General features: G+C 27.0%; 1 protein-coding gene across 1 annotated transcript in view; it reads right to left on the bottom strand.

Annotated features, from left to right (window-relative positions):
- The window catches only part of LOC117182620 (filamin-A), a 240,572-nt gene that overhangs the window by 15,807 nt on the left and 208,854 nt on the right, over positions 1–15,911 (bottom strand). The window contains exons 28-33 of the mRNA XM_033375719.1: positions 13,370–13,498; positions 10,204–10,419; positions 9,941–10,117; positions 7,378–7,617; positions 7,109–7,252; positions 3,540–3,698 (exon numbers count right to left, since the gene is read on the bottom strand). Of these exons, the coding sequence (XP_033231610.1) occupies positions 3,540–3,698; positions 7,109–7,252; positions 7,378–7,617; positions 9,941–10,117; positions 10,204–10,419; positions 13,370–13,498 (1,065 nt within the window). The remainder of the gene's footprint in view (positions 1–3,539; positions 3,699–7,108; positions 7,253–7,377; positions 7,618–9,940; positions 10,118–10,203; positions 10,420–13,369; positions 13,499–15,911) is intronic.

Here is a 15,911-nt window from a genome sequence, read left to right as displayed (position 1 = left end):
TAAAATCTTGACTTTTCGAGACGTTTTAAGTTGATTTAAGGTGTCTACCACACCTGGAAAACATAGAATAGTGAGGGAATTTTTTCAAGAGCGTGCTCAATTCTTTGCTTTCATTGACATGTAAAATTGAATAACAATAATTCTTCATTTGTGAAATTAGCTTTATATGACTGTATTCAACTATATTAATGAAAATGTGTTCCTTTGTTGTTGTTATTTCAAATTAATTTTTGTTTGTAACTAAAAATTGAACTATTTTATTATTAGTTAAAAATTGATCGTTCCAAGTTGAAATTTCAAGTATCTAGCTGAAAATTCATGTATTATGTTGAAAATTAGTTCTTTTGGTAGAACATTAATCTTCTTAGTTAAAAATTAATCTTTTTTCTTGAAATTTTAAAACTTTATTAGCAATTTTTCTCTCTCTTGAAGGAAAAATCTTTCTTAGCTGATAATTCTCAATCATCATGCTCAAAATCATGTTAACAATTCTTATTTTTTAATTTAATCCAACTGTTTTTCATTGAAAATTAAAATCTTTTTAGTTGACTACATTTGTCGTTCAGAATTCATATTTTTTGGAAGAAAAAGGGTATAGCCGAGCAAGCACGGCAAATCGGTCCCCGCTCGTACCAGGTTAAAACTTATATCAAATACTCATCGCAAGAAAAAAAAAACTAAAAAGAATTTTAACTATCAAATTGAAATTTTTTTTAAGTTTTCAAGGGAAAAAGTAAAAAAAAAATGTTTTTTCTTAAAAACCGCTTGGCCGTTTTTTATGAAGAAAATATATATATAATGAAGGCCGATGAAACAATTTAAAAAAATTAAAGATAATTTTTTGGATAAAATAACAGGTAAAAAAAAGATTTATATTTTTTGTGAATTTTTTTCGAGGTGATGTTTTTGACGCATAATGAAAGTTATTACTTTTTTTACTGACATTTTAAATTTTCCTGTTGAAACTTGAACTCTTTTGTTAAAAATTTATGTTCTTTCTTATTGAAAATAACTTTTTTTAAACTGAAATTTTAGTTCAATGTTCCATCATTGAATTTAAAAGTTCATCTCTTTGATAGAACATAATTTTTTAAAGAAAAATGTAATTATTCAATTTTCGGATAAAATATGATCTTTTTTGGTTGAAAATTCAGCTTTTTTGATCAAAATTAATCTTCTTGGTTGAGAATAAGATTTTTTGGTGAAAATTCAACTATTACAGTTAACTATCTTTTTTAGTTCCAAATTCATTTACTTCGTTGAAAATTTGTCTCTTTTAGCTGAAAATTCAAGAATTTCGTTGAACATTCAAGTATTTCATTCAAAAATCGTATTTTTTAGGAGAAAATTAATTCTGTTTGAAAATTAATTTTCTGGTTTGAAAATTCATCTGCTGAAGCTGAAGATTCATTATATTTTGGTTCAAAACTCACCACTTTGGTAAACATTTTGTTATGAAAAATTATTATTTTTAACTAATTATTAAACTATATCATTTTTTATTGAAACTTGATACTTTTTAATAAAATTCCAACATGTGGTTTAAAATGATTCTTTTTTAATTGAAAATTCAACTTTTTGGTTGCGAATTCATGTGTTTGGTTCAAAAATCGTCTTTTTCTGGTAGAAAATTAAACTTTTTGGTTGAGAACTCAAGTATTTTGTTCAAAATTAATTTAATTCGTTAAAAATACAATTGTTTAACATGAAAAGATAGGAATTTAATATAGTCCTCACAGTAATTTGGCCAAATATTCACTTATTGTTTGAATTATTATTCAAATTCATGAAATTTACACACAAGTTACAGAAGTGATTAATTATGTCCTTATTTAATTATCTGATTAATCGATTATGCTAATTTATTTAAGATAAGCTTGTATTATAATTTGTCGTTTTAAAAAATGAAAAATTTTTAAGTCGTTTCTGGATTATGAAATATTATACCTGGAAAAAATCTGGATTTTTCAGAAAAATTTTTTGCCCGGAATTGAGTAGACACCCTGATTATTTCATATTCAAAAATGGATATAAGTATCTTGAAAACAAACAAAAAATGTTCATAAACGTCATTGCGAAAAGAAGTTAAATATGGTTAAAAATGCGTGTATTATAATTTGTCTATAAAGTTCTTTAAATAAGAGTCCTAAGTGAAAACAGTGTACAGGAAAATTATTAAACAATAAAGACAATCCGGAAAATATTTTTAATTTCCCGAAAGACAAATAGTACATGCATTGTGGAAAAGAGATCGTACCAGTAAAGTTAGCTAGATCCTTTTTCTCTTCTATGAAATCTTTTATTTCACATTTAAATGTAAATCAAATAAATATTCCGTAAAAACGAAACGTAAGAGCTTATTAGTTTTATTTGAAAGTATTTATGTGAAACTGAGAAAATATTTATTTTCCTAAATGCATTTTGATCAAAAACGAATCAATTAATTTCAATAAAGTTGATTTAAAAACAAGATTCTGTACTTTTAGTTAGTACTGGGGAGAAATATAATTTTTCTTAAAAATATAATATATAATATAACTATAATGGCGTTTTATAATCATTTTTTAATAATTAATCAATAATCGATATGATACCAAATAAATTAAAAACTATAAGAAGTATTTATTCATTAAGATACCAAAAAAATTAACGAAAGATATACAATTATAAAAAATAATAACTGTCGTATTTACTTGATATACGCAGATAATTAATTTGAAATTTCATTCTATTAAAAATTGTATAGAATAAATAACTGAAGTGGGCCATCATCATATACCGAAATGTCTGAAGCAATTATAATTTAATTGTTTTAATTTTCACTGGATCGTAAAGTATAATTTTCATGAATAATCTCAAGTAATTATAACAATTTAGTTCAACAAAACTCAAAAATATTTACATTTATACTTTTTTTTAAGTCAGAAAAGCAATTTTCAAAGTATCTTGATTTAATAGCTGAAAATTATCAACAGGGGTTTAAAAAATATATCACTGATTTATATGTCATGATTTGGAAAATGCAACACAAACTTTATTCTAAAAAACATTTTAAAAATCATGAAAAAGTTCAAATAAAAAGGTTCTTCGAAATAGAGTAGAATTTTATAAGCTTTAATTATTTATTATTATTATTACTATATCTACTAGAGAATACCATTTGTTTAGAGCTTAAACATTGTTCTGATTTGTTATAAAATGTCATTATATTACAGTTTCTGAAGAATTTGTTTTATCATATTCAAATTTATTTTAATCCTCAAATACTTCTCGGTTTTACCGTTTTTGCCGGTCAGTAGATACCCTGTATCTTTCACAAAACAAAAAATATTTCATTTAATTTAAATTAAAGCTTAATTTGCCTCAAATTTACCAACGGGAAAACAATTTTTGAATTTATTAGATTAAAATTTGCCGTAAAAGTATTTTAATTAAAAAATTTCCAATTTGCATCGAATAAAGTAATATGAAATCAAAGTATAATTGAAATAAAAGAGAATGAATTTAGGCTAAGAAATATATAAATATTTCCAGCTTACCATAAGTTACGTTGATCATATATGTACCAGGAACACTTGGCGAAAATTCAATCATTTCCGCGCCGTCATTAAGCGGTGTGACTTGAAGCGGAAGTTCCTGTCCTAATGGACTTGTCGCCGTGACATCCAATTCCGCCATTCCAGCATCTGTTTTAATCACTAAAAAACCCCGGTTTATTTCTACATTCAAAATTCCTAAAACCTTCATTAAAAATTCGTAATATCATAAAATCTCTTAATTTCCCAGAAATCTCTCAAAACTGTCACAAATTTAATATAATTAAGGATAAAAATGACACAAAAATCTAGTAGCTCAAGATGTAAAGACTGATGTCACGCATTAAAAAACATTTGTTTAGCACGCGCACCCTGCATATCAGAGACTGCATTCACCTTTTGGCATGGGCAAGGCTTTTTGAAAGTAGTCTACATTTCTGATATCTACTACAATTATTCTAGGCAGCCTTGAGAAGTATTATGGTTATACTAGAAAACTTATGCGACTTTCTCCATAGCGATTTGAATATGAACTGTTCATTCACCACTGAGAAAGAAATTATGTCTCCTTTTCCGGGAAAATTGTGATCTCTCTGCGCCAGAAGATAATTAATAATGCTGAGATGCAATTAGTGGAAAGTTTTCATGCAATTAACCGGAGTGACTTTTTTTTATCTTAGCAATAATTAAAATTACCAGTGAATAATCTAAATCTTAATAGTATTGATTTCTAGATTATCAGACAATTACTGAAAGAAACATAATAGTCTTGAAATAAAATCAGTAGAGAAAGGTTTGTTAAACTTCGAAACTATTTCATATTCCTCCTACTTATTTATTCATTTTCTATCAGGCGGTTTATTTATTCTAAGGTGCTACTTGATAAGAGAGCGTTGGACTTGCAGTTAAATTCAAAAGTGAAAGTTTCATGAATGATTCACCGTAAATTATGCAATTACTATAACCCTCTATTATGTGTGTTATTAGGTGTGTTACTTAATATGCTTGGAGAGCGCATTTCTGGTTGGAAACTTGTCGCTTCGAGATTCAGGGTTGTTACAGAAGACTGCTTTCAAAATTTTATAACTTTTCCAGGTTTTCTAGGTCTTGTAGCAACCCTGAGATTTTAATTTAGGGAGCAGTTCAAATACTACTAAATACGAACACCACCACTCCTTTCTTAAATCAACATTTTTTCTTTGATTTCAATTAATGAAGGCCTCAAATAAAACAGAAACCATACAAAACATAATATTTTAACACACTTCACAGCACAAACAGATAAGTTTTCAACAAGCAAAGAAGATAATTTTAAACCAAACGATTGCATTTACAAACAAATTGCTGAACTTGCAGGCAAAAGGGACGAATTTTCAACAAAGTACTTAACTTTTAACCAAGTAGTTAAATTTATAAGTAAAAACGACCAATTTTCTCGATGACAGTTGAATTTTCAACTAAGAAAGATGAATTTTCAGCCGGAAACTTTTTTACCAAAAAAATATGAATTTTTTATCGATGGGGCGAATTTTCTGTACAATGAGATGAATTTTTAACAAAACAGTTGGATTTTCGAAAAAAGATGACTTTTTAACAAACCGGTGAATTTTTAACCGAAGGTCGATTTTTTAAGCAAAAAATATTAAACTTCAACCATAAATAGTTGATTTTTCAACTAAGAACTTTTCTACCATAAAAATACGAATTTCCAATCAAGAAGGATGAACTTTCTATCCAGCAAGACGAATTTTCAACAAAATAATCAAATTTTCAACCGTATAGTAAATTTTGTAACCGAAAGAAGATGAAATCTGCACCAAGAATATAATAGTACACTTTTCAAATAAAAAGAATTTACTTCTAAGAAAAAAAGTTAAATTTTTAAGCAAAAGAGATTTTTCTTTTAAAAAATTGCATGAATTTTCAAGAACAAAAATTAATTAAAAACCACAAAATTGCATTTACAACAAAACAGTTGAACTTTTATAGTTGAATGTTTAACTAAATAGTTGAATTTTCAACCACATAGATGAATTTTGAACCACAAAAATTAACCATCAAATAAATAGTTATATTTACAACAAAGTAGTTTAAATTTCAAATGAAAAGAGAGTAATTTTCAATAAAATGGTTAAATGCTTATCTAAAAAGTAAAATTTTCAACCTATAAAGATTAATTTTCAACCGTATGGTCGAATTTTAAAACAAAAAAGATGAAACACAAACGCTTAAATTTTTCAAAAAATATTTAAATCTTCAAAGTAGAAAAGACGAACTTTTTTTAGAAGAGAGCAGAATTTTCAACCAAAAAAAGATGAATTTTCAACAAGGAACTTTTCTGCCAAAGAAGATGAATTTTCTATCCAACAAGTCGCATTTACAATACAATGTTGGAAATTTTAAAGTAAACGTACAAATACTCAACAAAATAGTCGAATTGAGAAACAAGCAATGGAACTTTCAACTACAAAAATGAATTTTTAAACTATTAGTCGAATTCCTAAAGAAAAAAGATAAAACTTTAACCAAGAGCAGTTACATTTTGAATAAAATAGTTTAACTTTGAAGACAAGAAAAATAATTTGTTAGAAGACAGTTGAATTTTCAATCCAAAATGGCGAATTTCTTATAAAAAAGACGAATGTTTAACGAAACAGTTAAATTTTCGACCGAAAAATATGACTTTTTAACATAATTGTCGAATTTTTCAAGAAAATGTTCAACTTTCCACCAAGTAGTTAAATTTTACAAAAAAAACATGTTAGATATTTTAAACAAAAAAGGGTTTTAACTTTAAATAAAAAACAGCCCAATTGAAAAAATTCTAAACGAAAAATATATATTTTAAATCAAAAACAGTTGAATTTAACAAAAGAATAATGAATTATCCAAAAAATATTTCGACCTTCAACCAATGAAATGAATGTGTAATAAAGTAGTTCAAGAATTAGCCAAAAAAGGACCAGTTAAACTTTCACCTAAAAAGAATAAATAAAAATTTAAAAAAAACAAAAATTTATAACCAAATAATCTTAAACCAAATAAAGAAATTTCGAAGTATTTTAACTTTAAATCAGTTAGTTCAATTTTCAACGAAAACAAAATTACTTTTCCAATGAAAAAATTAATAGTTAAATTTTTAAGTTAAAACAATCATTTTTCAACAAAAAATGGATTAGATAAACTTTCAGTTAAAAAAATGAATTTTCATTTAAAAACAAAAACGAATCTTCAGCAAAATTGTTAAACCTTCAACCAAATAGTAAAATTTGTGACTAAAGGAAATTAATTCTGAACCAAAAATATAATAATGTATTTTCTAACTAAAAATAATTAACTTTCAACTTAAAATAAGGGGATACGGGAGAGTGCGAAGTCTGTATTTGGATGCTTTAATTGTAAAACAAAGTCACTGATTTTGATTTTTTCAAGCATTTCAAAAAAAAAATTGTTATTTCTCCCACGTGAAAAATCATTTTTAAACGACCCCTAATTAATTTTAGTTTAAAATAAAAAATAACTCTGTAAAACTACAAAAAAAAAAAAGAAAAACTAAAATATAATCTACTTACTTTTAAATGCAACGTGATCGTGGACAGCTACTGTAGTTGGTCCCAGTTCTTGCAGTTTTACTTTATTGGGGTCGAAGGCCTGGCAGAAAAAAGGTGAACCCAATACTGGTTTCGCTCCTTGTAAAACGTCAATTTTGTAGGTTCCTAAAAAATAAAAAATCAAGAAAATTAGAATTATTTCCGCAGAATGAAGCTGAAAAAATCAATAATTCGTATTGCCATCTAATTTTATTTTATTGAAAAGAGATGAGAGTGTAAAAAATTCGCACCAGTCGAATTAGTTGTGAATTCGGCTAATAAGTTTCCATCTCTGTGTTGGTAGCATCTCACAGGAACCGCGTTTCCTTGCGGTCCACTAATCACGACATCAAATTCTTTTCCGGGGCGTCCTAATGTTTCGATAGTGAACGAAGTTACTTTTCCCACACAAGATTGATATAATCCTAACCCTGTGGCTGTAACTTCTCTCCCGCCAGTTGGACCTCGTACTGCAACTTCAAGTGGACTGCCTGCAATTTAGTAAATTAATTATACAGGATGTCTACTCAAATCCTGGAAACCAAATTCCCTGATAATTCCACATTTTTCCGGGCATATCAAATTTTTCCCATGTATAATTTTCCTTAGTATAGAGCCACTCAAATATTTCGCATTTCTAAAACAATCGACTCGGAACATGTATACAGTTTCGTGAGTTTATTATAAATAATCTTTTTTTTTTTAGTTTCTAGGGATTCAATTAATATTTTTTATTTAGAAAGTTTCGACTACTTATTATACATTCTTCAATATATTAGCGCCATCGATTAATTAAATAATACTAAAAACATAATTGAAGTGTGTCAATACATAACTAAATAACCAATAAAATCGCAATTCTTCAGGAAAGCGAAATAACATTCTGTAAAATCGAAATCAATACCTAAAAATAAAGCAAAATAAAACAGTTCCGAGATGCAGTTTTGCTGATTCAAGCGCGAAAAAAATTAATTAGACAAATTTATGCAACGCCGACACAAATTGGAATTGGAGTCCATAAAAAAAGTAATATTCAGTTTAAATAAAATGTACAATTTCCTCCCAAGTTATTGAGTTTCTAACTGCAATTAGAAACTCAACATCTTTTGATCTGAAAAAACGAACCAATTCCGAGTAAATCTTCTAAGAATTTTTAGTTTACAATTTAATATGTTTTGAAAGTCGGTTTTCATTAACCATTAAAAATCGAATTTTTAATATCTCACAGATGTAAAAACTTGCTTTTAAGATATGAGGAAGCTAAATATGATTAAAAAATGTTGGACGAAAAAGAAATTATTAAGTTCTGAGAAAATAAAAATTGAGTGTGATGGTATCGTACTAAGATAAAAAATTATTTGGCGAAAGGACTATAAAAAGAAGAATCTTTTTTCAATAAATGATAATAATTTTAAAAAATATAATAAAGGGAAGAGAAAATTGTTACTATGCTAAAATAGTTTGCTAAAATTTTAAATAAAATTTAAATGACTTTTTTCTCATTACTGTATTAAAAAATGAGAATTCGAACACATTTTTTTTTATCAGAATGTGTACTTGATTTTTAAATGTTGGTTATCTATTTCGGTACTGCCACCCTTCAATTAATCATTTATTGAAGTTGTCTTGATTTGGAACTCAAATTCCTCGAGAAACATGTATTTAAATTAGTTGAATTTTTACCTAAAAAGTTTAAATTTCAATCAAGTAGTTTTATATCGAACAAAAAAGATGAATTTTCAAGTTTAATGATGAAAATTTAAATAAAATACTTAAATTTTCAACCAAAAAGATGGGTTTTCAACAAAATACATGAATTTTCAATTAAGAAAAAAAGAGAAAAAAATGTTAACTAAAAAAGACTAATTTAGAACTAAAAAGATAAATTTTCAAACCTAAAATTGAATAATTAATTTTTTAGTAGAAAAGATTAATGCTGAACCAAAGAGATGAATTTTTAATTAACCCTAATTAGTCACACTTCAGTATAATCTCAAAAATAGTCACAATGGGTGAAATTCACCCCACCAAGGAGTCGTCAAATTTTTTTTTAAATTGCTATAGGTATTATTTAAGGATTTTAAAATATGATCTTTTATTTTTTAAACAAAATTAATTGTTTGAGGTGAATTTCACCCCATGTGACTAATTAGGGTTAAAATGATCGAATATTCAAGTGGAATAGTTAAATTTTCAGTTTAAAAAAATAAAACCATTTTTAACAAAATAGTTAAGGTTCAAGTGAAATAATTAAATTTTCAGCAAGAAAAAATGTATATTCAGCCACAGCAAAAACCGAATTTTCAACAAAATAGCTCATTTTTCACCCAAGGAGATAGATTTTCAATTAAAATGATGAAATTTCACACAAAAAAATAAATTGTTAGCAAAAGAATTTAAATTTCCAACAAGTAATTAAATTAATACAAAAAAAATTACTTCTGAACAGAAAATGTAGTAGTTGATATTTTAACAAAAAATACGATTTTTCTACAAGAGTTGAATTTTCATCTGAGAAAGATTTTTCAGTCATGAGAGAAAACAAAAATTGCAAACAAACTTACTTTTACATATAAAAAATTATTATTCAATTTTATATTGAAATTTAGACAAAAAATTAAGCACACTTTAGAAAAAATTCTGACTTAAAAAAAAATTCCATGACATTTCCGGGGTTTTTCCAGGTATATAAAATTCAGCAAAAATTCCAGGTTTTCCAGGTATTTTGGACAACTTTTTATATAATGTGATTGTCAGAATTAAAAAAATTAATCATAAAAAAACAAGAACCTCTGTAATGATTGTAAATAATACCTTGAATATGAACGTCATTGTATTTGATATGAACTCGATGAGGCGCAGCTCGTGTTGGATGGAAAATAACTTCGTAAACTCCGTTTTCTCTTTCTCTAACTAAACTATCAACATCGGCTCCTCCTGCTCGGACATTCACGCTCAATTTGCCAGGACCGGCCTCCTTCGAAGCAACAGCTGTAAAAATAAAAATATTATCGGTAATTTCGACTTGAAAAGAGAGATTATAGAGTTGCAACAATTTAGAAAAGAAAATTTCACACCTAAAATTGTTCCAGGACGATGGCAAACAGTATCTGATATTTCTTTTATTGTGACTTTGGTTGGGTCGAAAACTTGCAGAGTCTGAGAACTAATCATTTTTTGGCCGTCGCTAAATACTACATTGTAGGTTCCAACTTGTCTCGTTCTAATTTCAACTCTGAAGAGGTTTGGAGAGAGCTTGTTCAAAGCAGATGGTATTATAATGCCATCTGGACCTACATAAGTAAAAATTTAAAGTTAAATATTAATTTGCATGCATGATAAATTAATTTTATGAAATAAATAGTTAAAATAGCGTTCGGATCGTGCGACTTTTATCAACTTTTTTTGATCGACTTTGTTCCGTTTTCATCAGAAGTTCGCTATACTTGATTCTCATTTTAATCAGGATAAAACTTTTAAGATTGAAATTAAAAAACAGAAAAAATTGTACTTTTTTAATTGAGAAAATAAGAAATTAAATATTTTTTCATTAAAGCTTTATATTTGGACAATTTAAAATTAATAACTTTTGAAACTAAACAATTCATGTTCAAAGTTTTAATTTTTTTAAATTGCAAGCCTTAACAGTTGGACATTTTCAAGTCGATAACGTTTGTAACCGATTAATTTTAAATTTAATTATAGTAGTCACACTCTTTCCCCTATTACCTGGTTTTTCTCTTTTAAAAAGAATTAATCTTTTTCCCTGTTTTCAGCAAACCACCCCCTTTTCTCGTTTTTTCGTTAATGATTCAACTATTTCGTTGGCAATTTTATTATTTTGTTGAAAATTCGCCTATTTAGATAAAAAATTAATTCTTCTGGACTAAAAAATCCTTTTCTATAGTAGAAATGTCATCTTTATTGGTTGAAAATTCTTTTTTCATGGTAAAAAATTCACAATTTTGTAGAAACTATTACTGTCTTCTAAAAAGTTTTTCTTCTTATCATGAAAATTTAACTATTTGGTTAATAATTCACATATTTTGTTGAAAATTCAACTTTTCGGAGTGATAATTCAACTGTCTTCTAAAAACTTCATCTTTTTGTCTCGAAAATTAAACTATGTTGTTGAAAATGGAACTGTTTTTTGATTGAGGTTTAATCTATTTAATTTCAAGATTCGACCACTTTATTGACAACTTAATTATTTTGTTCAAAAGTTATCTTATTAATTAAAAAATTAAACTATTTTGATGAATACTCGTTTTTTTTTATAGAAAATTCTTGAAAATTCTTCTCTTTTGATTGAAAGTTCAACTATTTGTTGTAAATGTAACTATTTGGTCAACAATTTTTTTAATTTAACTACTTGGTTGAAAAATCACCTTTCTTCGTTAAAAATTTCCTTTTTTCTGGAAAATTCAACTGTGTTTTGAAAAATTCGTGTTTTTAATTTCAAAACTCAACTATATAGTTAAAAATTCATCTATTTTGTTGAAAACTCGTCTCCTTTGATTAAAAGTCAGCTATTTATTTTTGAATTCAATTATTGTTTAAAAATAGATTTTGTTATTTAACTATTTGGTTAAAAATTCATATTTTTTGATTGAAAACAATTTATTGAAAATTTCACTATTTTGTTGAAAATTAAATTATTTTGTTCTAAAGTAATGTTTGTTGGTAAAATATTTAATTGTTATGTTCAACATTCGTCTTTTTAGATAGAAGATTCATCCTTATGAATTGAAATCTCATCTATTATGGTGGAAATGTAATCTTTTTTTAAAATAAAAATCAATCTTTCTTTGTTAAAAATTATATTTTTTGTTAAAAATTTATGTGTCTTTTAAAAAATTCGCTTTTTTCTTAAAAATACAACTATATAATTAAAGCTGGATCTTTTTTTTTGGTTAAAAATTCATCTTTCCTGATTGAAAACAATCAATTTATTGAAAATTTCACTATTTTGTTGAAAATTAAATTATTTTGTTCAAAATTAATGTTTGTTTGTAAAATATTTAATTGTTTTGTTCAACAGTCATCTTTTTGGATAGAAGATTCATCCTTATGGATTGAAAGCTCATCTATTATGGTGGAAAAGTAATCTTTTTTAAAATCAAAATCAATCTTTCTTTGTTAAAAATTATATTTTTTGTTAAAAATTTAAATGCCTTTTAAAAAATTCGCTTTTTTTAGAAATACAACTATATAATTAAAGCTAAATCTTTTTTTTGGTTAAAAATTAATATTTCCTGATTGAAAATCGATTTATTGAAAATTAAATTATTTTGTTCAACAGTCGTCTTTTTGGATAGAAGATTCGTCCTTATAGATTAAAATCTCATCTATTATGGTGGAAAAGTAATCTTTTTTTAATAAAAATTAATCTTTCTTTGTTTAATTAATCTCTTTTTGTTTAAAAATTCAAAAATGTTGGTTGAAAATCCATCTTTTTAGGTTGAAAATTCAACTATCTGACTAAAACTTCAATTGCTATAAAAAAAATTCGTCTCTTTTGCTTGAAAGGTCTCAAATATATGGTTGTAAATGTAACTTATTGTGTCTTTTTTTTTTAAATTCAAATATTTGATTGAAAATTTATTCTTTACGACTTAAAAATTAACTGTTAACCATTCGCAGTTTTGCATTAAAAACTCAACCCTTTTGTTAAAAATTCGCCTTAGGATTGAAAATTCAACCACTTAGGAAACTTAAGAATTTAAAGCGTTTCATATTAAATTGAATATTGTAGCTATATTAATTTTATTTGAAAGAATTTCCCCCTATTTTCGTAAAAAAAATCACCCTATTTCCCCTGTTTAGAGAGCGTTTTGAGCTGTGACGACTGGTATATTAAAAAATGAATAGTTTAATATTGAAATTATACAGTCTCAAATAAAAGTCTTAATTATTGAGGAAAGAAATATTTTAAACATAGGTTCAAAATCCTTCAACCTGAATGACTATTGTTAAAAAATTATTTAAATTATAAATTTTATTTTGGATGTGCAAAGAATATTTGAGAACCAATGAGAATTACGTACTCTATATTCACAAACAAATAAAGTTATTATTCAGACGTTCAGTGTCTGATATTGCTTTTTTCATTATCTTGAAAAATTGGGTGGGATTTTCTTCGCTACTCCATGCAAGTTTCTTTGTAATTTTATGCGTCTTTTCAAAATCCGAACCCTGTTTCAAGAATAATTGATTGAAATATCTTTTGAAAGAAAAACGTACTTGTAACTTCTGCAGATACTGGACCAACGAGTCCTGGCATATCCAAATCCATGTAAGCAGTGTTTCCCACTCTGATCATTGAAGGTCCATCGAGTGCGCTGCTGATAACTCGACATTTAAATGGACTTCCTGAAATGCAAATTTTAATTACCCTATTTCTAAAAAAGTGGTGTAACAATATGTCTTGAAAATCTCGCGATTATTGTTGAAAACCTGACTGGCTTTTCATTACCTGAAGTAGTTTTATATCGTGAATTCGACATTTTGAAAATTAAGTCTACAAATAATCCCTTTTAATAAGAAAAAAAAATAGAAGACCTCATGCGAATTAAAATTTAAAGATTTTTCCTTTCAAAAACTCTTGCGCGGTTACATAAAAACTGTCAAATTATCTAATAAATTCGCAAATTTCAATAATTTCAGATTATGTTAGCCTTTTAAACCGAAAATGGGTATTTTTAATCGAAAATTATTCGATTTTAGGGAATAAACATTTTTTAAGAGTTTACGTTTTTCGGTTTTATTAGTGTTTTTATCGGAAATTTAGATTTATAAATCAAAATCATTATGTTTTAAGGATCGATCATTTTTAACAGTTTTAGGTAACGTTAGTATTTTACACCAAGAATGAGGTATTTGAAAACAAAAATAGTTATAGAAATTTAAACAATATTTAAAATCTTCTAACAATTTTGAATTACGTCAGTTTTTCGTCGCAATGTAGTAACCAAAAATGTGTGCTTTGAAGCAAAGATCATTATAGATCGAGCAATATTTGATTTTTTTTAATTGTTTCAGGTAATTCACAACAATTTTAGGCTAAATTGGCGTTTTACATCGAAAATTTGTTTTTTAAAACAAAAGTCCTTGTAAATTGAACAAGATTTAGAATCTTTTTAAAAATTAGAATTATTTTAATGTTTTTCGGCGGCAATTATTATTTTTATTGTAAGAAAAAGATTAGTTTTTTAAAAACAATTTTAGGTTACGTTAATTCTTCATACCAAAAAGTGGTATTAAAAAAAATCATTATAAATTGAACAAGATTTCAAATCTTTCAATAGTTTTAAACTATGTCAGTGTTTTTCGTCGGAAATTGGCACTTTTAATAAATATAAAAAAGATTGGAGAGAAGATTCACAAATTCTAACAGTTTTAGGTTACGTTGGCGTTTTACACTAAAACATTTTATTTGTCATTGTTGATCAGTTTCAGTTCATATTAACGTTTTTCACAGGAAATCAGTTATTTTTAACAATTAATACATTTAGAAGAAGATTTACAATTCAATTGATACTTAGAAAAAAAATGTTAGATTTAAAAAAATATTTATCATTGCACAACTTTAGGTTATGTTCGTGTGTGTCACCTAAGATTTTTATTTTTAAAGAAAAAAAATCATTAAATTTAAATTCAATCATTTTTGTTTATTTATTTATTTTATTTATTTACACTTGTCTATAGACCATTCGGTACATACAAGGATAGTTTCGTAGGGATATCTAAAAACATAAATCTCGTATAGCCAGACGCATACACATACATAAATACTAGGTTAAAACTATTATAAGCTCCAACGCTCGCTAATAATCTTCACAATTAAGTTAACAAATTTTCTAACAGTGGCAGGGTGAACGGAAGACAATACAACTAACCATTTATCGGAGGGGTGTATATCTGTAGGCTTGGTGGGAAACTTAGATTCAAACAAGTGCTGACAAGCCGGGCAATCAGATAAAATGTGGTACAAAGTCTCATTATCGAGGTGGCAAATCCTACATCTCTCTTCTATATTAAAAACATACTTTCCACGGCCAATCAGAATTCGGCAAACATGTATATTTGATAGTCTGGGCTGTGCAAAGATTCTTTTATAAAACAGAGATATTCGCATGAGTAAATATGATTGTGTGCCGGATTGCATCGCTAAATGCGGAAAAATGAGTAAGCTCTTAGACAGGGCGAGACGCTCGCCATCAAGGATCTCTAGGTAGGACTTATAGCTCCCAAGAACTATCTCTCGATCAGAGCTAATGGAGTTTAATGTGAGGTTCTCCCATCTATCCACCAAACCACTTGCATTGAAAAAAACCCGGATCTGGGAAAACCAATTAAATTTGTTGTAAGGATCTTTTGCTGCCAGTGATCTCAGTCTCTCGAAACACTATCTTGGGTACCGTGAACTATCCATTGTCGAAATTTTAATTAACCAAGATAAAATATTTTTTAAGACCGTGTGAGATAAATGCAAAGAATCAGTTTCTAATCTCACCGCGTAGTTAGGTGTATTGTTGGGCAGGGATAAAAGTTTCTTAAAAAAAGAAAGCTGTACTCTCTCTATAACTTGCAAATGATTTAGGTTCCAAACCTGCGAACCATACAGTAGTGTACTTACAGAGAGGCTCTGGAATAATCTAATGTAGGTATTCCACGAATCAGATCTGACCGAGTGGATTGTCCTTAGGATCGAGCCGACGGCTGTATTCGCAGCACTAACGGACTTCCTTGCAGCGGGTAGAAAGGAGCATGAACCCGAAAGAGG

Source organism: Belonocnema kinseyi, chromosome 2, assembly GCF_010883055.1.
Source record: "Belonocnema kinseyi isolate 2016_QV_RU_SX_M_011 chromosome 2, B_treatae_v1, whole genome shotgun sequence".
Taxonomy (NCBI): Eukaryota; Metazoa; Arthropoda; class Insecta; order Hymenoptera; family Cynipidae; genus Belonocnema; species Belonocnema kinseyi.
This window is presented reverse-complemented; position numbering and strand designations above follow the sequence as displayed.